Genomic DNA, 23967 nt, shown 5'->3' on the forward strand with positions numbered 1-23967 from the left:
TCTTTCCTCTCCCCTCCTCCTCCTCCTCAGATCCTTGTCTGTATATCCCTCGGTTTGCTCACATGTTGGAGTTCGGGCTGAAGACTCATGAGGTTTCCATGACGGCTCTTCGACTCCTTCAGAGGATGAAGAGGGACTGGATGCACACTGGACGCCGACCCTCCGGACTCTGTGGAGCAGGTACAACATGGGCGCTGATAGCATGGCAACAACAAACATCAGCAACCACATAATTACCATTCTGTCTTCTACCTCCACCCCTTTCTCCTCCTCTTCAGCCCTCCTAGTAGCAGCTCGGATGCATAAGTTTCGTCGTACGGTGAAGGACGTGATCAGTGTGGTTAAAGTCTGCCAGACCACTCTGAGGAAGAGGTGGGAGCTGTGGTAGATCATAGTAGATCATAATAGATCACAATCAGTAGATTACAGTAGACTGAAGTAGATTGCATTTAATAACAGTAAATCTCAGTAAATTTCTGTAGATTACATGAGATCCCAGTAGAATACAGTGAGTAGATTACAGTAAATTGCAGCACCACAGTAGAATACAGTAGATGAGTAGATTACAGATCAGATTAAATTTAATGTCAGTAGATTACAGTACACTGCAGTAGATCACATTAGATCAGAGCAGACTGAAGTAGGTCACAGTACACTTTAATAGACATCAGTAGATCACTTTAGATGACAGTTGATCACAGTGATCATCTCCCCCCCTCCCGCAGGTTAACAGAGTTTGAGGACACACCCACCAGTCAGCTGACCATTGACGAGTTCATGAGAGTAGATCTGGAACAGGAATGTGATCCACCCTCCTTCATTGCCGCACAGCACAAAGCCAAGATGCAACAGGTAGATCCCTCTGTCTCTAATTGGCTGCTGACAGATGACAACTGGTAACCAATGATGAATAACCAAGCCAGTCATCTTACTGTCCTCTTCTTCTGCAGCTGGAACAGGAGCTGGCCAGGAAGCTGGATGATGTCGAAGGTCAGTTCCCACTCTGCCCAAGGATTCAGTTAGGACACTTCAGAGGGCACTAAAGGAATCATTTAGGACACTACAGAGGGCACTAAAGAGATCATTTAGGACACTTCAGAGGACACTGAAAGAATCATTTAGGACACTTCAGAGTGCACTAAAGAGATCATTTAGTGCACTTCAGAGAGCACTAAAGAAATCATTTAGGACACTTCAGGGGACACTAAAGGTCACTTGACGAATTGTTTAGGACATTATAAAGGGCACTAGGGGAATTGTTTAGGACACTATAAAGGATACTAGGGGAATTATTTACATCATTATAAAGCCAATCCCTTCATCTTGTGTTGTTAGGAGAGATCAGCTGTTATAAAGATGAGATTGAGATCGAGCTGGAAAAGAGCCGACCCAAATTGAGAGGAATCTACGCCGCCTACGCCAAAGAAATCGGTCTGTACAGCTAAGTCCATCTGAACATATCTGAACCACAGAAACAAAAACATTTAACAACTCTTACATTCTTGGTTTTCAGATCCCGAGGACTCAGAGGTTTTGTCCTCGACCTCTGAACCCGAGGAACCAGAGGTCGAAGAAGATGAGCTCCAAGCCGCCGCTCAACACCTGACTCAGGACTTCCTGTGTCAGGTGATCCAGGAGGAGGAGGGGTGGGGCAAGAAGACAGATGGAAGCAAGCAGGAGGCGGGACCAGATAAGGAGGGGGCGGGGCCTCAGCGCCAGGCGGCACCTCTGGCCGTCATCCTGGGAAAGCTGCCGAGCGCCACCAGCCTGAGCCTCCAACAGACCTTTGACGAGTCAGAGACAGGCGAGAAACCAGACGGTAAGAACAGAAACACTTCTATTACATCATCATTATATTATCATGGTGGTAAACAGCTGTTGTAGTGTTCTGATGGTCTGCTGTTGTTTTGGTGTTTTTACAGATGAGCAGTCAGAGAGTGGGGAGCTGGACCTGGACGGTATTGATGATCAGGAGATTGAAAAGGTCAGTTCACTCATCAATCACTGCTGTATTGATCAATTTTGCTCCACAAAGGCAAAACACAGTAACTTCATATTTTGTCAAACTTGAAAGACCTTGAATCTGATTTTTTGACCTATGTTTCACTGCATAGACAATGATCATGAAATAGAAATATTAAATACTATATATAATATTAAATGAGGCAGCATCTAATCATCAGAATCAGAAATACTTTATTGATCCCCGGGGGAAAATGTACAGTACCGGTGCTCCCATTCAAGATTAGAAAGTATGTATTGCACTGTTGTGTATGACATATATGTATTGCACTGGCACATTTAAAGAATAAATAATGAGGTAGTATATGAACAGGTGAAGTATGTCCAGGTTTCCAGTCTCTTTCTTCTGAGTGTCAGTGACACTCAGAGGGAGGAGTTGAACAGTTTGATGGCCACAGGCAGGAATGATTTACTGTGGCGCTCCGTTGTGCATTTGGGAGGAATCATCATCAAATAATCATGATGGAGAAACAGCTAAACTTCTACTAAAGCTAACTAGCTTAGCGGATCTCAATAGCTGCCATCTCAACATTTGACTCTAAACACATTTAAATATATTAAATTGTAAATTAATTCAACATATTGATCTCAATATGAATATTAACAGTAGTCAGACAGATAAAAACAAAAATGACTAGTTGAAATGGAGCGGAAAGATATTTTTGATGTAAATACTTTCTTTTTGGGGGGTAAAATAATCAAATTTCTATGTCTAAAAAGACATAACATTAAGTCATTAAAATAAAGCCCTTTTAGTTACTGGTACTTCCAGATGCAGAGAGGTCTGTTGCAGCAGCTCTCTTGCTACTATTCCTTGTTTCTGTACTTTTGAATCTTGAGCACTTTATGTAAGCTTGTTTGCACTACTGCAACATTTTATTTCTGGTGTAACCGGTGGAGGGTATTTGAGTTTTCTTACCTGGAGACAATGGTCACTAACACCTGCGACAAGCTAGTGGATTACCGGCATGAAGCCTTTGGCACATATACCAGAGGACATATTGAGATACATTATGGGGATGAACTAACTGCCTTGGTTAACAGCCAGCAAGCTTACAGGAAATGGAGTTTGCTCTGCTTCATGAAGACTTGGACCGGACAAATGCTTGAACTAGCCGGCTTCATGCTAATACAGGCGGACAGAGAAAACCAGAGCAGTGAGAAGAGAGGAGGAGGTCTTGCTAAGTGGGGTAATCCTGGACATGTAACTGACTGCCGATACTGATGGCAGTAGGATTGACACTGTACTATCTCTCCACGGGAGCCACTGCTGTAGTTGTTAACATCTCACCATCTAGAAGACCTCCTGCATTGTTCTAGAGCCAAAGAAAGGACGTCCCAGCGCTCTCAACAAAGACCTGTGGCACCTGCGTCACATCATGAAGACCTGTGAGAGGCTAGTCCTGCGCCACCTGAGAACCCTGCTAACTGCTCTCCTGGACCCACTGCAATTTGCATACCAGCCACACATCAGAGTGGAGGATGCATCATCTTCCTGACACACAATGCCCTCTCGCACCTGGAGAAGCAGGGAAGCCCTGTGACAGTCAAGTTCTTTGACTTCTCCAGTGCTTTCACGCCATCCAGCCCTACCTCCTAGGGAAAAGCTTCTGGCAATGCATCTGCACCCCAACACTGCATCCTAGATAATGGACCACCTCACTGGCCGGCCACAGTATGTCAGAGTGAATGGCTGTGCCTCTGAGGTTGTGATATGCAACACTGGCGCACCTCATGGAACTGCACTGGCGCCATTCCTCTTCACTCTCTACACCTCAGACTCCTCCATTATTGGATACATCAACAAAGATGTCGAGGAGGAGTACAGAGGACTGATAGAGAGCTTCGTCACATGGTGCAACAACAATCACCTAAAGCTCAATATCAGCATGACCAAAGAGCTGGTGGTGGACTACCAGAGTAACAGGAGCCCCCCTGTCCCAGTTATCATCCAGGGAGAGGAAGTGGAGAGTGTGGATTGATTGGCTGGTTGATTGACTCACACATTGGGATCCAAGTCAATAAAAAACTGGACTGGTCTCACAACGCTGACGCCATCATCAGGAATCCATTCAGCCATCCTTCAGTGTGTTCAACAGGCTCCTGCAGACCTTCTACCAGTCTTTAGTAGCCTGTGTGTGTGCTGGGGTGGTGGCATCAAGGCTGGTGAGGCCAGCACACTCAATAAGCTGGTAAGGAAGGCCAGCTCTGTGGTCAGGCTGGAACTGGACAGTCTGGAGACAGTGGTGGAGAAGAGGATGAAGGACAAGATCACAGCCATCCTGGATAACCCCTCTCACCCTCTTTACAGCGAGCTGTGGCAGATGTGCAGCTCATTCAGCCACTGTATCTTATCTTAGCGTAGCTTGTCTTAGCTTAGCTTAGGATCATCCCACCCAGATGCACCCACTGCCATTAGACTCTGACATCACTCGGACCAGCCAGCTTTGCTTAATTTCTCTTTGTGATTCATTGTTGTATCTGGACAAATTAACAAATAAGGTTGCTTTTACTGTGAAAGGTTGTGTGCACAGGATGTGGTGTCTTCTTCTTGACTCTGATTGTGTCCTCTGTGTGCTGTAGTACATCCTGAATGACAAGGAGGTTCAAGTGAAGACGGAGCTATGGATGAAACAGAACGCAGAATACCTGAAAGAGCAGAAAGGTCAGGAAGACTCTTCTTCATCATCAACATCAAAAGTCCACCACATCTTCATCATCAATCAGTCTTCAGTTTTTATGAACCAAACTTTACACAGAACTAGAGGATTAAAGAGAGTCAGGCATGCATATTGCTGCTGTTATTACTTAAATCCATTTATCAATATGAAACATTTGTCCTGATTTACAGTCCATGTGATTGATTTATTATTGACTGTTTGTGTTTACAGAGAAAGAAGAGAGGATCAAAAAAGAGAAAGAACAGGGGACGTATAAAGAGAAGGTGAGTGTGTTTGTGAAGAAGAGGGTCTTGGGCTCTTTGAGGATCTCAAAGAGGCCTCAAAGCCCCCAGGTCGACTGTGGAAATTTGATTAATTAGAAAATAGTTTGATAAGATGCTCTACTAAAGCACCTGCAGTTTTACTGTATCCTGAGTCCCTGTTTCATTTATTAAAGATATACCTTCTGCTCCCTCTACCTGATCACCTGATCACAGCAGTGTTCATCCATCACTTCAGACAGACACGATCCAATAACGACATAATCTCAGATATTCTATACGTACGCACTAATCTAAAATGGAATAAACTGCCCTCAAACTAGATTTGTTCATTTTAAAGTTTTATAATCTGATTTTTTTATGACTCTTGTTTTTATTCATTTGTTGATTTTCGTTTTCTGGACTCATTTGTGTTGTTTTTGGTTGCTGGTTGTCTGATTATGAATGTTTCTTGTTCGCAGGTCTCAATGAGACTACCGATTAAATAAAGTTTAGATAAAATAAAGTTTAAATTCGATAAAGTTTTTATTAAATATAGTTTAGAATAAGTAAAGTTTACATTAAATAAAGTTTAAATTAAGTAAAGTTTAGTTTAAATGATGTTTAAATTAGATAACGTTTAATTTTAATAAAGTTTAAATTGATGATTAAATTGAATTCTGTCTGTTTCCAGCCGAAGAAGTCCAAGAAGAGGAAAGAGCAGATCCTGGCGTCGACGGCAGGCGAGGCGATCGAGAGGATGTTGGAGAAGAAGAAGATCTCCAGTAAGATCAACTACGACGTCCTCAGAGACCTGAACAGCAGAGGGACAGGAAGTGGGGGAGGCAGCAGTCCCAGCAGAGTCTCCTCCGACACCCCCGACACTAACGCCACCGCTGCCCCACGGAAACAACTCAACCGCCGCCGCAGGAAGACCAGCAACGCTAACCGAGACCTTGCTGCTGACGCTAGCATCATGGGGAAGAGGTACCACCAAGTTTTAAAATTTTTGCCTGAAGTTTTTTCGACTGTATTCTTATTAGTTAAACTGCAGGCAAGAACAGGCTGAGATGAACACTAATAATCTAATAATTAAGTGTTCATTTATGTGGTCTATTGTTAGCTAACATCCTTAAAATTCAATTTTGTCCCATTTTCTTCTCCTTTCTCCTAGAAGTCATCAGGAATGAGTATTTATTAGCTTATTAAAGTAACAAACCCCGGAACCCCCAGCAGGTCTGAGTTAGTCTCTGTTCACCTCTGATCCTGATGAAGACGTCAATTTGACTCTGACGTGTTGTCATTGATAGTTTTCTGATGTTTTACAGACCAAATGATTAATCAATTCATGTAGAAGATAATCAACAGATATCGCTAATTATTAGTTGTTGTTGTTGTTGTCTCCTTTTGTCCCAGGGTCCGCCTCCTGATGTCTTCCACATCAAAGAAGAAGAAAACAACAGTACAGGTGAGCGTCCACACCTGAGTCCACCTGTCTCACCTGCACCCCCCCCCCCCCGCTGTACAAACATATATATGTAGTGTGTATGTGTGTATATATATATATATATATATATATATACTGTATGTGTATATATTTATGATTATTTTAAACTTGTTTTTCCTAATTTTTCCTCGTTTTACCTCTCAGGCAAGAAACTACGTTACCATGACAACAGATATAACAACAGAGGCTACAGCTGAAGCGACTCCTGATCCTGAACCACACAGCAGCTCCACCCCGGCTGCTCCTGCCACTGTGGTTGAAGAGGAGGAGGAGGAGGAGGAGGAAGAGGAGGTGGAGGAGGAGTGTGTCAGCGCTCTGCAGCTTGTAGGAGGTCAGTAAATATGACATCAGATTTCAACCTGAAGAGACGGAATGAAATATATACAAAGAGCAGCAGGTGTTCTACATGGTACAATTAACGTTAATGGATGAGAATGAGTCCAGATGGAGAGGGACAGGAGGAGAGAGGAGCTCAATGCATCATGGGAAATCTCCCTCAGTCTAGGCCTATAGCAGCATAACTAGGGGCTGGTCCGGGCAGGCCTGAGCCAGCCCTAACTATAAGTGTTATCAAAAAGCAAAGTTTTAAGCCTACTCTTATAAGTAGAGAGTGTGTCTGCCTCCCGGACCCAAACTGGGAGCCAGTTCCACAGGAGAGGAGCTTGATAGCTGAAGGCTCTGGCTCCTGTTCTGCTTTTGGAGACTCTAGGAACCACAAGCAACCCTGCATTCTGGGAGCACAGTGCTCTAGTGGGGTAATAGGGTACTATGAGCTCTTTAAGATATGATGGTGCCTGACCAGTAAGAGCTTTGTAGGTCAGGAGACGGATTTTAAACTCTATTCTGGATTTTACAGGGAGCCAGCTAACACTAACTTCTTGTTTATTGTTACAAAATAAAATGTATTGTTTTGAAGATAATTATTACTGGTGTATTTTTTATTTAGGTTTTCTCTATTCAATTTTTATTAGTTGAGTTTTTTCAACTGATTCAACTTTATTGATACAGTCCAGATCATTAAAGCCTCGATTCAGTTTCAGGTTCAACCATGAAGCCAAAACGTGTTTCACAACAATATGTTTCCTGTCGGGTCTTATAAGACTGAAGTATTAATTGATTTGCTCATTGATTGACTGATTGATTGGCTGATTGATTGACTGATTGTGTGTTCCAGATTACGGCTGTGAGGCGGAGGAGGAGGAAGTCTTCTAGCTCCGTCCTGCTGACCTTTGACATCCAGTGAATAAACTCTCCGTCCAGTCAGACTGAGGCTGACCAATGTTACCGAAATCAATAACCAATATCGGCGATTAATTAAAGTTAAATAATCATTGATAAAAAAGCATCACTGCACTTTTGATTTTGATGCTTTTTTATTCAAATTTATATGAAACTGATTTTGTTCATTTTTTTACTTTTTCGTTGAATTTGTTTGTAATTTCGTCTTTAATTGATTGTTGATCGTTTTAATAGATTTTATAACATCGAGCCTCTCGTGTTCATATTGTAAAGAAGAAAAGTTGTAGCTTTTAGATGTTTCTGCATTTTTATAGCAATCTGCCTTGTAAATATGAAGTTTCACATTTCTGTAAAATATCAGTGAAATCATTTAAACTTTAAACAAACTGTCACAATCAGCTGTTCGACTCTTTTAGTGTTTTTCTTTGTGTAGTTTGGTTGTAAATGTATGTGTACTTTGTGTACTTTTTAAGTGTACTTTTTGTGTTTGTTGTTCCTGATGAAATGTAAAAAGAAAACGACAACATTCCCTGAGAGAGTAAAGAAACTCTGAAAGAAGAAATAAAACTTTTCTTCAGCTGAACAGAACAGGAAGTTCTTGTGTTGGTGAAAGTCAGTCAAGTGAAAGATGAATTAAACACTTTTACACTTACTAGCTTTTTCTGGGGCTTTCAGCTACATCTAACAGTTTTCATCAGAGAATGTCATGACTCCACAAAACTCCCAACGACGGAGCAAACTTCACCTGAAAAAAGCCAGTCAGTGGACCTTTAGTTAACCCTCTAAAAGTCATATTTAAAAAACTGACCTGACCAGCAGTGAAGAAGAACTCCAATCTTTCACCAAAGTAAAACATCAAAATGTATTCAAAAGGTCAGGTACCACATATAAAAGTACTCATTATGCAGTGTATTGTGTAATTTCCCCCCAGGGATCAATATTTCAAGTATTTCTGATTCTGATTCTGAATAATATGAACTGGCTCCTGGCTACACTGTGCGAAGTAGCTGCTAACAGTTAGCTTGTAAATGTACATACTGGAAATGAACAGCTGACTCCTCAAGTGCCTTTTAGTACAATCGAAGCCTGACAGGTCACCGTGGTAGCGACCTGTCGATCACAAGGTAGACCCACCCTAAAGCAGACCCTGCTTTATCGTCTGTTTAACTCTAAATGGGACCATAATTTACTAAATGAACATCGTGCTGTATTGAAGAAGACTTGAAATTAGAGATTGAGACCATAAACTCATCAGGACTGATGAGAACTGTTTACTGAGGTCAGGGTTAGGACTAAATCAAGTGAGAAGTAGGGTCATTTTCTCATAGACGTCTATACAATCACACCAGTGGAGTTGCCCCCTGCTGGCCATTAGAAAGAATGCAGGTTTATGGCACTTCAGCATTGGCTCCACTCTTCAGACCCAGAGGTTGGTGGTTGGGACACCCTCAGTCAGCCTGTCAGACAAGCTCCAGAGTTTGGTATCTCAGAGACTTTCAGTATCCGAAGGTCTGTTTGATGCCCTGGAAGTAGAACCGGGTCCATCCCTCCCTGGTGGAGTCTTCCTCCCCTGCAGGGACTCCTCGACACACCATCCTCAGCTCTGTCTCGTTTCCTCTGTCCTCCAGCTCTAGACTGACGGTGGCAAAGTGCTCTGAATGAGAAACAACAAACAATAAACAAAGCTCAGAAGTCAGAGTGTCCCTGAACACAGCAGCACAGAAGGTTCTGAAAACAGACCATGCACTTGAACATATCATGATATCTTCACAGGAAGATGTACCGCTGGGCCACGTCCTGAACCGCCACCTCATCTCGATCCTCTGGTCTGGTACCTGCGGGGAGAAGCAGTTGTCTGGTTACCATGGTGATGTGACAACTCACCACTGATTGGCTGAGCAGCTGTGACCTCACCAGCAGTGTGAACTGTCCGCTGACGCTCCCGTCCAACATCTGGAACCTCCCTCCATGACACCCGTCCACCGCCGCCGCCGAGCGTGTAAACGCCTGCACAAACTACAGAGACAGTTACCTGTAGTACTACTGCAATACTACAGTACTACACCACAGAGAGTGTAAATGCCTGCACGAACTACAGAGACAGTTACCTGCAGTACTACTACAATACTACAGTACTACACCACAGAGGGTGTAAACGCCTGCACAAACTACAGAGACCGTTACCTGCAGTACTACTACAATACTACAGTACTGCACCACAGGGCGTGTAAACACCTGCACAAACTACAGAGACAGAGACCGTTACCTGCAGTACTACAGTACTACTACAATACTACAGTACTACACCACAGAGCGTGTAAACGCCTGCACAAACTACAGAGACCGTTACCTGCAGTACTACTACAATACTACAGTACTGCACCACAGAGCGTGTAAACGCCTGCACACACTACAGAGACAGAGACTGTTTCCTGCAGTACTACTACAATACTATAGTACTACACCACAGAGTGTGTAAACGCCTGCACACACTACAGAGACAGAGACCGTTACCTGCAGTACTACAGTACTACTACAATACTACAGTACAGTACTGCACCACAGAGCGTGTAAACGCCTGCACACACTACAGAAACAGAGACCGTTACCTACAGTACTACTACAATACTATAGTACTACACCACAGAGCGTGTAAACGCCTGCACAAACTACAGAGATCGTTACCTGCAGTACTACTACAATACTACAGTACTGCACCACAGGGCGTGTAAACACCTGCACAAACTACAGAGACAGAGACCGTTACCTGCAGTACTACAGTACTACTACAATACTACAGTACTACACCACAGAGCGTGTAAACGCCTGCACAAACTACAGAGACCGTTACCTGCAGTACTACTACAATACTGCAGTACTGCACCACAGAGCGTGTAAACGCCTGCACACACTACAGAGACAGAGACTGTTTCCTGCAGTACTACTACAATACTATAGTACTACACCACAGAGCGTGTAAACGCCTGCACACACTACAGAGACAGAGACCGTTACCTGCAGTACTACAGTACTACTACAATACTACAGTACAGTACTGCACCACAGAGCATGTAAACGCCTGCACACACTACAGAGACCATTACCTGCAGTACTACTACAATACTACAGTACTATACCACAGAGCGTGTAAACGCCTGCACACACTACAGAAACAGAGACCGTTACCTACAGTACTACTACAATACTATAGTACTACACCACAGAGCGTGTAAACACCTGCACAAACTACAGAGACAGAGACTGTTACCTGCAGTACTGCAGCACTACTACAGTAACCTAAAGATCCAAACAGTTCTTGTCGGGTCTGATGTGGCATTAGCTCAGGTATGACTTTGCTTTAGACTGGATTTATTCCGGTTTCACAAGGTTGTGCCTAGTTTAGGTGTGGCATTAACCAGGATTTGGCCTGTTTGTTTGGTCGTGGATTTTTTGGACAGTTTCTGGCCTGCAAATGCCTCAGATTAGTTTAAGCCTGATTTGTGTTTTTAGCCTGAGTTTAGCCTGATTGTGGGCTGGTTTATCCTGGATTTGGACTGGCTTTGGGCCTTGAATTGGCCTGGATTGGGACGGGTTTAAGCCTGGTTCAGTGTGACCTTGCCTGATTTGGGCTGATTTCGACTTGGTCAGTCCTGGGTAGTCCTGGTTTTGGCCTAGTCTGGTTTGTCCTTTTTTCAACATGGCTTTGTCCTAGATTTAGCCTAATTTTATCCTGGTTAGTCCTTGTTTGTCCTGGTCTGTTCTGGTCTGTCCTGGTCCGTCCTGGTTTGGTACCTCCTGGTTGATGAAGGTCCTGTAGAGCTCATCAGGTGATGTTTGGAAGGTTTCTTTCAGATTAAAGTTGCAGGTTGAGATACGAACACCTGCTTGACAGGGGGCAGGGCTAGAGGAACACCTTGGGGTGGAGCTTATCTGTATGAGAATACAAAGAGGTCAGAAGTCACTGACGTGGGATCAGAGGCTGAACATTTAGATGTGTCAGTTAACTAAACTCTACCTGAGTACTGATCTGGGCCTGGTTCTTCTTGGTCTGAGGTTGAGGTAGCTTCGGTCCATCGGCGGCAGGAAGGATCATCCCCTGACTGAACTCTGTGAGGTCAGAGGTCATTCAGGTTATAGTCTCGCAAAGCCAGATCTATCTCCACACTGGAGACAGGTCTGCCTCAACCCATCATCATTCTGGGATAGAAGATAAAAAAAACTTGTTTGGTTTTCTTTAAACAATCGTCTTGGGCGGCGCTGAGCCCAGGATGCAGGGACGGTGACACGCATAACCCTAACAGGAAGGGGAGGAGAATGGGACTGAAATAGTCCCAACAGCCTACATCCTGTAAGCCAGACTACTCAGGTTACTATAGGGGTCATCACTGATTGGTTAGTCCTGATGCCTTCTGGGTAACAAACCTGATTTCAGCTGGTGGACGTAGTCGGCCAGAACCCTACGGACCTCCTGAACCCCGCTCTTCTTCATGAGGTCGAGGAGCATTGTGTTGGGCTGGTCTTTACACAGAGACACTGAGATCTGGACAGAATATGATAATCATAATGATCAACAATACACCAATCAATACAGTCATTGATACACTGATCAATGTAGTTATCAGTGTGATCAGGAACAGGAAGTTGTTGACTAACATCAAGATCATCCATGTTGTTCTCGTCTGACAGGTTGAACACCTCAACGGTTCCTCTGTATTTCACTCCGCTGCTGGACGTCCCTGCAGACAGGAAACAGGAAACAGTCGGTACAAAGCACCACAGAAGAGTTACACCTGTGTGACATCAGCTAAAAGCTACTTAAATTTATATTAATTGAAACAGATATTACAATTGTTTGTTCATAATTTAATCTCAGAAGTTGCCTCATTGTAGACCAAATCTAAAATGTGCTGTAATAATCAATTAATACATAATCATCTATTATAGCTAGCGCTAGCTTAGCTGCTAACTCACTTTAGTTAAGTTGGTTTTGTGTTCTCAATAAAACTAAATTGCTGATTGAATAAAACATCTTTCAATAAATAATGTTAATCTAAATAACTGATGACAGTATCATCAAACACATGAAGTTACAGATCTACAGGTCTATGGAAGGCCATTTGCGCAAATAACGTATTTAGACGACATTGCTTGTTAAGGTAGAGTTTGTACCCACACTATATTTTTACACATGAACACAGCAAAAATTGACACGTTAGCATGTGTTTTCTGTTTGCTTGAACCAAGGCAGTCGTACATATTGATGAGGACAAATGGTGTTGAACAAAAACACAAGGGAGCACATTGTGCATAAATTACTGATGTGGGCATCTACGCAGTCGTTACAGGCCCCTACGTACACCTCAAAGGAAATGATGTGTGTGAAACGTAAGCCAGATTTGTGGCTTAGAAGAAGTCGATTTAAACTTTCAGTGAAGGTGAAGATTCAGAACCAGAGGATAAAGCGTAATTCCATGGTAAAGATCTGGAATGCACCATTAAACATGGCTGCTCATCCTTGTCAATCTTCATTCATTGATGAATTTTCAGGCCATTGACGATATATAAAGATGTACGACATGACAGCTCCCTGAAAGTGAAGCTAAAACATCTCGATTACCCCTGGTGGCTGGCTGCAGTGTAGGTCAGTTGGAGGACTGATAACATCACAAGCAGACACAGATTTTGAAATGATTGTTATTGATATTGATATTGAAATTGAATGGGATAAGTGCATCATCATGATGATGAAGTTAACTACAGACACTCAAGGTGAGCCAAAGCTTAGCCTAATATTTTGGTTTGTGTTCTCCAGGAACTATTCAGCTGAGAACAGACTTCCTTTCTAACACCCCATTAGAGAAGAATGGAATGTGACAGGTGTTTGTGTGTTAACACACCAAAATGAGACGTCAAAAGGCGTAAAAAAAAACATGAGTCAGGTTTTGTTGTGTCAATGCGTAAAAATATAGCGTGTTAACACGATCAAACGCTATGTGTTCACATGCTAAAACGTTATTTCCGCAAAAAGCTCTCCATACAGATCTACTTCTTGTAACCATCATTGCAGAGTGGGTTTCAGACTGACATCATCAGTGACATCATCACTGACCCAGCCAGCTGGCTCTTAGCTGCCACTCGTAAAAGAAGATGAGTTTTCCTTTCCGGTTGTTGATGGAAGCTTCTCCGTCCAGTTTGGAGACGTCGGTCAGCTGACAGACTCCCTCTGGTCCCTCCACCCGAACCCCCAGCAGCAGCTGACGGAGACGCTCTGATGACCAGCCGCTGACATCACGCTCCGTCCTGATGAGGTCACACAGACAAGAAGAGACAGGTTGATTTTTTATTAAGTGAGTTCTACCTTCAACATCTCCTGTTACTGAACACATCAACAGCTGGATACTTCAGGAACCCCATGAAGCCCCGCCTACACCAATGTAGCCCCACCCATACCACTGTACCCCCCTTCTGACATCACCAGCTGTCATCCATCAGGCTGTTTAAAAATATCTGAACATGTGCTGAACCAGCTGGAGGATCATATAACACACACACAGTAACACACACATGTAAACAGACCCTGTGATGAAGGAGGAGATCTGTGAGCCAACATTTGTTATATAGTAATAATCATGAGAATGATGACAATAAGAACAACAACAACAACAACAATAATAATAATAATAATGGAAACAGACCAGTGCCAGTTGTTGACGTTGGTGGCGTCGGCTCTCTCCTCAACGATCCATCGAGGATCTCCTTCGCCCCATTTAGCCATCAGAGTCCACGGAGTACTGAGTACTACTGACTGAAGTACAAGTTATTATACTGCTGGAACTACTTACTGTAAACGCTATAGTGTTACGACTGTAACTAAACAGTATAGTATTACTGCTGTACTTACTGTAGTATTACAGCTGTATCTACAGTAGTATTACTGCTGTACTTAGTGTACTTGTATCCTGATAAAATCTTGAGTCTCCTGTGAGTCTCTGACCATTCAGCTGAAACTTAAAACCAACTTCAAGTCAAACACAGAGCTCAACTACTTCCTCTGATGACTTTCAATGTAAAACAACACTATAATAATAATAATTACAAACTTTTATTTTATATTTATACAGTACTTTTCAAAACAAAGTTCTTTACATGGTTGATTAAAACATTTCAGGAGACAAACAAACATAAGGACAATTAAAGAGTTTTGATTCATTTTCTAATAAAGTTTGTGTTTGAAGTGGGCGGGCTCAGGTGGGAAAATGTGATATCACATACTTTTGTGCACCAATCAGGATTCAGCAGATGGTTGTTGTTTGGTGATGTTTCATCTGTTCAAGGTGAGGTCAGGTGAGTCAAACTCTTGAATAGAATGAAATATAATTTTTTTATTCTGAATTCTCATCAGTTTGTCTGTCTCCCCTCTTCTGTTTGTCTCTGACCTGTCTCACCTCTTCTGTCTGTCTCTGACCTGTCTCCCCTCTTCTGTTTGTCTCTGACCTGTCTCCCCTCTTCTGTCTGTCTCTGACCTCTCTCCCCTCTTCTGTCTGTCTCACTTCTTCTGTTTGTCTCTCTGGCCTGTCTCACCCCTTGAACGGGTGAGTAAGTGGACCTTGAGTTGAAATTGTTTTGTGAAGTATTTCCTCTTCGGTTTGAAGTTCTGGTGTCAATGAATAATGAAGAAGATGCTTTTATTCTGAAGGAACCCGGATGTATGTATTCTTATTTCAAAAACAGTTCATCAGGTTTCATTGATCTGACAAATGAAAGTTGCACAGAGTTTATTTCTTTACTGATGTGATTTTATATGTAGAAAATACAGAAGAATAAGCGCTTATTGTAAATATAAAACGTGTGGAAATTCAAGATAAACATTATTTGGACTCGATAAATAAACAAATCAACAGTGAGATCACACATCCTAAAACCAACAAGACATAAACACGTTTATATGTGCATAAATATACGTTTATAAGTATTTTTTTTTTATAGAACCAGAGCTTTCAGCTAATCAGTCCACAGCTCCTGTTCACTACAACTCCCAGCAGCCACCGCGCGACCGGAAAACGTACACCCTCCGCCAGAGAAGAAGGAAGAGTAGCTGCAGTAGGTGAAGGTGGAAACAGCTGATCGATTCTGATTATCAGTTTTGAATTTAATATCTGTTAGATCAGTTTGCAGGTTATATATCTGTGTGGTGACGTCACTGTTCCCGCCGTTCGTCAAAGTGAAATAATGAATTACATCCGGTTTAAACATCGACGTATCTATTAGCCTGCTAGCATGCTAACTAACTCCCTGCTCGGACACACAAAAAAAGTCAAGCTGTGACACAAAATACTCACTAAATACTCGATAAATACACGCTAAATACACACCTGTACCACACGAGCAGACAGACTTTATTAACACTTGAAGATTAGTTTGTTTATTATTAAATCAGTATATTAGCAGGAGAAGCTAACAGCTGCTCTGAATGTGTCTCTATTTAGTGTGTTTGTGTTGACAGTTTAAATGAAGTTAGTTCAGCTCGGTGATCAGACTGTGTGTGCAGATGATGAAGAGTAAAGCAGATGAGGAAGACTACTGGAACAGCTCCAAGTTCAAAGCTTTCACCTTCGATGATGAAGATGATGAATTCAGCAGGGTAAGACCTGAACCTGCAGAGACCTGAACCAGGTCCCAGGTATCACATCAGATCAGACTAAATGTGCGTATAAATATATGAAGCTCTTCCAGCTTTCAGCCACTGAACTGATCTTCATCTTCATTGAGTTTTTATAGAAACTGATCTCAGAGCAGATCACACAGTGGTGAGTTCAGGGAGACTGGGAAAGAGGAGTGTTCGGTGACATTAAGGATTATTCAAACTTTATTGACTTTAGTTTCTGGACATTTTGATGCTCCAGATCAGACAATGTTTTTATTATAACAATTTTAATAATTGTTTTGTTTGTAAATATTATTTAATTATTAACAATCTGTATTCTTATTTATATTTAACTTCAACATCATCTGTCAGTCAGCACCTCTACATGGACTGTTTTTAATCATGTTCAGGATATAATATTAAACATAATAAACATGGTTATTAATATCTCTGTGGTGTAAACATGGTCAGCTTATTGAACACCTGTACAGATGTGTCTCTGAGGTGCAGGTGTGTCAGTACACCTGTGTGACCGTCAGGTGATGATGTTGTTTGTCAGTTAAAAGAGTCGAAGCAGGCAGTGAACAGCATCCGCCGCCTGGTGGAGGAAGATGATGATGAAGACGATGTGGAGAAGGTCAGCTGGAGTGGAGAGCCTGTCGGCAGTAAGACAATCACTAAACGCCTGTGGAGAATCCTGAGCTGTAATTGGCGGCAGGGTGTTTAATATCCTCCTGTGTCTCCTCAGGTATCTCCTGGTCGGTCAGAGAGACAGCAGCGACCAATCAGAAGACAGACAGAGAGCCCGCCTTCCCCAAAATCAACACAGACACACCGACCATCAGCAAGAGTAACTCCGGATACTCTCTGAGCTCTCTGTTCAAAGGTGAGACAGGTGGACAGGTGGACAGGCCACATGACTCAGGAACATGAATGATCACATTCATCACTAAACTGTATTCATGTGTTGACAGACTGAAGTTTGAATCTGTTTCTCTGCAGGAAAAACGAAAGGAGGAAACTTCTCGTCCTTCTCTGACGGTGCGTCTGAACTGACAAAGGTCACATTGAGTCAGTGAGAGAGTGAGTCAGTGAGTGAGAGAGTGAGTCAGTGAAAGAGTGAGGTAGTGAGTCAGTGACAGAGTGAGTTAGTGACAGAGTGAATCAGTGAGAATGAATCAGTGAGAGAGTGAGTCAGTGAGTGAGAGAGTGAGTCAGTGAAAGAGTGAGTGAGTCAGTGAGAGTGAGTCAGTGAGAGAGTGAGGTAGTGAGTCAGTGACAGAGTGAGTTAGTGACAGAGTGAATCAGTGAGAATGAATCAGTGAGAGAGTGAGTTAGTGAGTCAGTGAGAGAGTGAATCAGTGAGAGTGAGTTAGTGAGAGAATCAGTGAGACAGTGAATCAGTGAGAGGCCGAGTCAGTGAGAGTGAGTTAGTGAGAGAATCAGTTAGAGAGTGAGTTAGTGAGTGAGTGAGTCAGTGAGAGTGAGTTAGTGAGATTGAATCAGTGAGAGAGTGAGTCAGTGAGAGAGCTAGTTAGTGAGTCAGTGAGTGAGTTAGTGAGAGAGTGAATCAGTGAGAGAGTGAGTCAGTGAGAGAGTGAATCAGTGAGAGAGTGAGTCAGTGACAGAGTGAGTCAGTGAGAGTGAGTTAGTGAGAGAGTGAATCAGTGAGAGAGTGAGTTAGTGAGTCAGTGACAGAGTGAGTTAGTGAGATTTAATCAGTGAGAGAGCTAGTTAGTGAGTCAGTGAGTGAGTGAGTCAGTGAGTGAGTTAGTGACAGAGTGAGTCAGTGAGAGAGTGAGTCAGTGAGTGAGTTAGTGAGAGGGTGAATCAGTGAGAGGGTGAGTCAGTGAGTGAATTAGTGAGAGAGTGAATCAGTGAGAGAGTGAGTCAGTGAGTGAGTTGGTGAGTGAGTTGGTGAGTGAGAGAGTGAATCAGTGAGAGAGTGAGTCAGTGAGAGAGTGAGTCAGTGAATGGATGACTGAGTTTAGGACTGATTCTGATGATTTTGTATTTTAGCGCTCAGCGACTCGTCTGTCAGGCTATACGCTCCAGAACTCCGAAAGCCCAAATCTGAATACAAGGTAACAGCAAGACTGATAATCTGATTAAAGATGATAATCTGATTAAAGGTCTGAGATTGTAAGGCTGCTAATCCGATTTTTTCTTCTGCTGTACTAATGATGATGTCATGTTGTGATGTCAGGATTATATCAGTGATTGGTCACCTGAGGAGACGGTCCAGAGAATGCAGCAGGGAAAGGTAACACACCTGTCTGTCTGTCGACCTGTCTGTGGCTCAGACAGGTTTCAGTTACTGTTATTTGTAAATACAGTTTTAGGTGGTTACTCTGGAGAGGTAGTATTACAGTGTAGTATTCGTGTGTATAAATCCAGTGTAGTGTTACAGTGTAGTATTCGTGTGTATTTATACTGTGTATGTTTCAGGCTGTGTCTCTGGAGAAGTTCCGGTCTCTTCAGGACAAACTGCTGCTGCTCGATTACGCCGTCAGCGCACACGACGGAAACGTCATCACTGCTGTAACTTTATTTACAATCTGATCCATAACAACGTTATTAAGAAATATATATATAAAACATTATTAACAACTTTATCAGAAACAACTGACCACCCACTATTTTTGTTGTCGTTTCAGGTTTTAATTTATTTAAAGAGGACTCTGAGTAAAGGTGAGCCTGCTGATTCAGATCCTGGATCAGACCGGATTCTGGATCAGTCAGACCTGATCCTGGATCAGTTATCTCAGTATTTATGATCCTGAATCATTCAGACCTGGTCCTGGATCAGTTCTCTCAGCAGTTTGTTGTGTTGTATTGACTCTTTATGGTTTCCTGCTCAGAGGTTTTGATTCGGGAGCTGGAGTCCAGACAGACGGCTCTGAGACATTTCATCCACTATCTAACTGAAACCAGAGACCAGAGGCTGCTGCTGGAGCTGCTCAGGTCTCTCTTTACACCTGAACACACCTGGTTTAATTTACATGTCAACACTTTTATTTTTATTAATCCTCTGTGTTTACGTTTGGTTTCTTCTTCTGTCGTTCAGAGCTCTGGGCAGAACGGAGGACGTGGCGGTACGTAGTACACATTACTAACACACCAGCAGTACACATCTGAAGTTTCAGTGGTACACATCAGACCGACAGAAGCTGATGTCAGGTCCTGTCTGTTTCCATGGCAACAGCTGCTGCAATATAAAGAACACCTGAGCATCGCAGATGAAAACAAGAGGCGGGACTTCCTGAAGAGCTGCCTCAGGTGAGTGAGTCCTGCAGGCCACCATACTTCAAACCACAACAGTACATACACGTGTACAAATACTCCGAATTGATGAAGTTTACTTTAGTTACACTATTAGTTTGTTTAGAAAAATCTAAAACTTTATCAAGTGATTCTTTAAATTCACATTAAATTATACTTTAACAAAGTACTAATATTAGCATTAAAATTAATTATTCTGTTTTCAAACAACAAATACTGTCAATAGATCTCAGTTTTAATCTGATTACAGACAGACTGATAATGTGATTACAGACAGACTGATCGTGTGATTACAGACAGATTTATAATCTGATTACAAACAGACTGGTAATGTGATTACAGACAGACTGATTTTGTGATTACAGACAGGCTGATAATCTGATTACAGACAGGCTGATAATGTGATTACAGACAGGCTGATAACCTGATTACAGACAGACTGATCATGTGATTACAGACAGGCTGATAACCTGATTACAGACAGACTGATCATGTGATTACAGACAGGCTGATAATCTGATTACAGACAGACTGATAATCTGATTACAGACAGGTTGATAATCTGATTACAGACAGGCTGATAATCCGATGACCTCAGAGGGTTTCAATGACTTGGCGATGTCATCAGTGACTGTCTGTTGTTAACCGGTTGGTTGTTTGTTCCCAGTCTTCCATTTTCTGCAGAAGATTCAGGTCACGTTCAGGATCACTACACTCTGCTGGAGAGACAGATCATCATCGAGGTCAGTCAGTTCACACTTCAAACAGTATCCATGATATTTTGTTTATCGGTTGATCTCAGTCGTCTATACTTTGCTTGTTTTTAGGGCTGCAACAAACTATTATTTTCATTTTTAATGTGCCGATTATTTTTTCCTTTCATTGTCTTAGAAAGTGGTTCAGAGATTGAGTTTACTGAGACAGAAAACTGAAAAACAGAACATCTGACACCAGAAAATACATTTCAATCAACTCATCGATTATTTTATTAGATAGATAGATACTTTAGTTATTATTAGTTTTAGTTCTTTGATCTGCAGCGAAGAACTTTGTGACCTCTAGTTTAAATCAGGGCTACGATTTAAGATTTTTCCAATTATCAATTAATATGCTGATGGTTTTCTTGATCATTCAATTACTTTGTTTGGCCAAAATGTCAGAAAATACAGAAAAATGTCCATCACCATTTCAAAGAGCCCAAAGTGACGTTTTATTTGTTTTTTTTATTCCGGAGCACAAAGATTCCAGTTTCATCTCATAGAAGACAAAGAAAACATTTACGTGATGTAACTAGAAAATAAATATTATCACTGATTGACTTTCTGTTGGTCTACTTATCAAATTTCAGCTCTAGTTTAAATGTTTTACGTAATTCTTGATGTAGCTTAAACTCTGTTGATTCTCACCACCTGACACAGTTTACTCCCATTTACACTGTAAGTGTAATCCCAGACTAAACTCAGGATCATCCCAAGTGCTACCCCAGTTTAATCACAGCTTTCCCTCTGTGTTGTTGCCAGGCAACTGACCGGCAGGCTGAGCGCGGAGGGAAGGTGGAAGTTTTCCAGAAGTTTCCCAGAAGGGCTTCGATCCTCAACATGCCGCTGGTCACAACACTGTACTACTGCTGCTTCTACCACTACACTGAGTCTGAGGTTAGTCTGGGTTTAACTAAACCAGCCATTACATTCAGTTTAACTTAAGTTAAACTACATTAGATAAACTGGAATATCAGAACCAGAATGCTGGAATCAGTTAAACTGGAATAATTCAACTTGATTAGTTGAACCAGATTAGTTAAACTAGATAACAAAGATTAGCTAGATCGGAGTAGCTAAAACAGATTAAAATCGGAATAGTAACACCAAAATAGTTAAACCAGTTTTGATATAAATGAAACCAGAATAGTTGAACCAGGCTAGTTAGACTAGTTTAGTTGAGCCTGTTTTCTTTGTGTGTGCAGGGAACCTACAGCAGTCCGTTGAACATCCGTCAGACCTTCAAGGTGAGATCTGACATTTTTTATTGTTTGAACATATTAAACGTAACGTTTGTGTCTCAGTGTCCATGTTCACTGACCGACAGGTGTGTTGACCTCTGACCTCAGATTTCAGAGAAGCAATACTTTGTGACGGCGTTGGCGGCACGGGCGAAGCTGAAGGCGTGGTCAGATGTGGACGCTCTGTTCACCAGCAGGAACTGGCTCGGCTTCACCAGGAAGAAATCCCCGCTCAGCTTCCAACGAGTCGTCGACATCCTGCAGAAAAACTCCGCCCCCACACAGGTGAGGGGGTGGAGTCAAGCTTGAACATTATAACCGATGGAAAATAAAAACAGGTTTTGTCAAGATCTTTGATTGACAAGTGTGTTCATGTGATTGACAAGTGTGTTCATGTGATTGACAGGTGTGTTGAGGTGATAGACAGGTGTGTTAAGGTGATTGACAGGTGTGTTCATGTGATTGACAGGTGCTGCAGGATTACGTGGCGCTGGTTGATGATGCGGAGCTGAGGATCAGTTTGGCTCAGAAACATAAATGTCACGACATCGTCATCAACGTGAGACTCATTCATGTTTACATTAATAACGCTCTCTGATTTGTTGATTTTCTAAATGTATTAAACCAATCAGGCTTAAACAATAGCTAGACCGACCTTTCTCTGTCTGAAACCTGACACCTGCTTATATTAATAATGTGATGTCATGATGACTGGTATGTCTCTGGGCCAATCAGACGTACCGGGATCTGAAGGACCGGCAGCTGTTGCTAGGATACCGGGGGAAGGTGGAGAGAGGATCTACAGAGGAGCGGAAGATCGACGAGCTGCTCAACAACCCGGTGAGGAGGAGTCGTCGTCATCTTCATCATCATCATCATCATCATCATTATCTTCATCTTCATCATGTAACCTGGCTGATCATCTTTTCTTCCTCTCTTTCAGCAAATCCGGTGGAAGAACTGATGACGCAGCTTTAAACGCGTCAATGGAAGACTTTTACTTTGAAACAGAGCAGACAGTTTCCTGCGTGGAGAGATGAGCCTCCATCACCGTGACAACAGAAACGCTCAGTCAGCTCGCATCTACTTCAGTGTCATTGGTCGTGGAAAGGAGTGCTTGGTTTGACCCTGCGGGTGGAGCTTATTTTTGCTGAGTCATCGTTTCAACTTTCCTCAAACAACTTGAGTTTTTATAAATATGGATGTAAAAAGAATAAAATTATTATTTAAAAATGTGGATTTCATCTGAATCATTTCTACAATGAGAAGGGAGGAGGAGGGAGAGAGAAGGGGGAGGAGGGGGAGAGAGAGAGAGAGAGAGAGAGAGAGGAGGAGGGGGGGAGAGGAGGAGAAGAAGGAGTCGCTGCAGTAACAACCCTTCGCCACAAGATGGCGGCGGTTCCTCTCGTTTTGAGATGAAGCTTCTTTATTTGACGTCACACATGTTTCAGACAGTGACTGTGATGCGTTCAGGTTCCTGCTGCTCGATCAGGTGTGATTATTGATGATCGATGGTCAGTGTTCTTTCATGGATCTTGTTGTTTTTGTGTCAGAATGATTTTTCATATTTCATCAGGAAACTGGTGAATAAATGATGAAGTGATGAATTAAAGATGGAGGATGAATAAATAATGCTCCTCCTGCATTCTGTGTAGTCACGTGACCCGCAGTCACTTCACTTCATTCAGTCAGACCGCACGAGGAGACACACGGACTATGCGCGAGACATCGGTGAGTTTTTACCTTTTAATGTTAATAGATCACGTGATACTTAAACATCGCTGTTATAAATCCATGTACTTTTATACCATCATAGTATCTTAATAATATTACTGCAATTATACTGTGATAAACTTTTATTTCCATGGTACGAAAATACACATGTAGTAATTCTATAATATCACTGTTAATTAATATAACTTATTGATCCATAGTCACATATTCTAATGTTCTAATGATCATATAATATTTACACTAATGATCATTTAATAAACTACCAGTATCTAATAACTTCAGACATCCTAATTACTTAATTCAGAATCAGAATCAGAATCAGAAACTGTTTATTGCCAAGTAACATACATTACAAGGAATTTGCTGTGGTCTGAAGGTGTTATTGTTTTGATAACAAATAAGTAGAATATAAAAGCTAAAATAAGAATAAGAATAAAAATAAAAATAAAAAAATAAGATAAGATAAATAACAACAGTGCAGTGACCAGAATAAAGTAAAGTGTCCAGATAAAGTGTCCAGTAGGGGGTGGGTGCGTTAATGTAACGCAGTGGGGACAGGGGTGATGTACGTTAATATAACGTATAGCTTGTGTTTGTGTTCTGAGGGGGGGGGGGTCAGT

The 23967-nt window shown here is 42.1% G+C and overlaps 3 protein-coding genes across 5 annotated transcripts in view; 2 read left to right on the top strand and 1 right to left on the bottom strand.

Annotated features, from left to right (window-relative positions):
* Nucleotides 1-7877, top strand: part of brf1b (BRF1 general transcription factor IIIB subunit b) — a 28693-nt gene extending 20816 nt beyond the window's left edge. For both annotated transcript variants that reach the window (XM_070926451.1, XM_070926450.1), the window contains 13 exons: nt 31-180; nt 279-372; nt 726-852; nt 951-990; nt 1336-1431; nt 1514-1819; nt 1923-1984; nt 4606-4687; nt 4914-4966; nt 5637-5929; nt 6359-6410; nt 6594-6780; nt 7624-7877. In XM_070926451.1, the coding sequence (XP_070782552.1) occupies nt 31-180; nt 279-372; nt 726-852; nt 951-990; nt 1336-1431; nt 1514-1819; nt 1923-1984; nt 4606-4687; nt 4914-4966; nt 5637-5929; nt 6359-6410; nt 6594-6780; nt 7624-7661 (1580 nt within the window). In that variant the 3' untranslated portion in view covers nt 7662-7877. The remainder of the gene's footprint in view (nt 1-30; nt 181-278; nt 373-725; nt 853-950; nt 991-1335; nt 1432-1513; nt 1820-1922; nt 1985-4605; nt 4688-4913; nt 4967-5636; nt 5930-6358; nt 6411-6593; nt 6781-7623) is intronic.
* Nucleotides 7878-8939: 1062 nt separating this feature from the next.
* On the bottom strand, nt 8940-14468 carry LOC139302572 (activator of 90 kDa heat shock protein ATPase homolog 1-like). The gene is made up of 9 exons (XM_070926276.1): nt 14384-14468; nt 13798-13988; nt 12342-12424; nt 12111-12228; nt 11694-11795; nt 11481-11572; nt 9603-9704; nt 9472-9523; nt 8940-9342 (listed from the first exon to the last, which is right to left on the bottom strand). Exons 1-9 carry the CDS (start codon nt 14461-14463, stop codon nt 9185-9187), a joined length of 978 nt encoding a protein of 325 aa, XP_070782377.1. The 5' UTR covers nt 14464-14468; the 3' UTR covers nt 8940-9184.
* Nucleotides 14469-15763: 1295 nt separating this feature from the next.
* On the top strand, nt 15764-22839 carry vipas39 (VPS33B interacting protein, apical-basolateral polarity regulator, spe-39 homolog). Of its 2 annotated transcripts, none has more exons than XM_070925480.1 (19): nt 15764-15798; nt 16175-16329; nt 16892-16997; nt 17081-17218; nt 17335-17373; nt 18352-18416; nt 18539-18595; nt 18781-18873; nt 18990-19023; nt 19194-19296; nt 19400-19427; nt 19538-19611; nt 20282-20357; nt 21135-21269; nt 21578-21619; nt 21722-21898; nt 22083-22172; nt 22349-22453; nt 22557-22839. In XM_070925480.1, the coding sequence occupies exons 2-19, from the start codon at nt 16237-16239 to the stop codon at nt 22575-22577; spliced, it is 1476 nt and encodes a 491-aa protein (XP_070781581.1). In that variant the 5' UTR covers nt 15764-15798; nt 16175-16236; the 3' UTR covers nt 22578-22839. The 2 variants fall into 2 exon arrangements, with proteins under 2 accessions (XP_070781581.1, XP_070781582.1); XM_070925481.1 differs by having other exon boundaries at nt 15769-15798; nt 16237-16329.
* Nucleotides 22840-23967: the final 1128 nt, after the last annotated feature.

The sequence above is a fragment of the Enoplosus armatus genome, chromosome 19 (genome assembly GCF_043641665.1).
Source record: "Enoplosus armatus isolate fEnoArm2 chromosome 19, fEnoArm2.hap1, whole genome shotgun sequence".
Lineage (NCBI taxonomy): Eukaryota > Metazoa > Chordata > Actinopteri > Centrarchiformes > Enoplosidae > Enoplosus > Enoplosus armatus.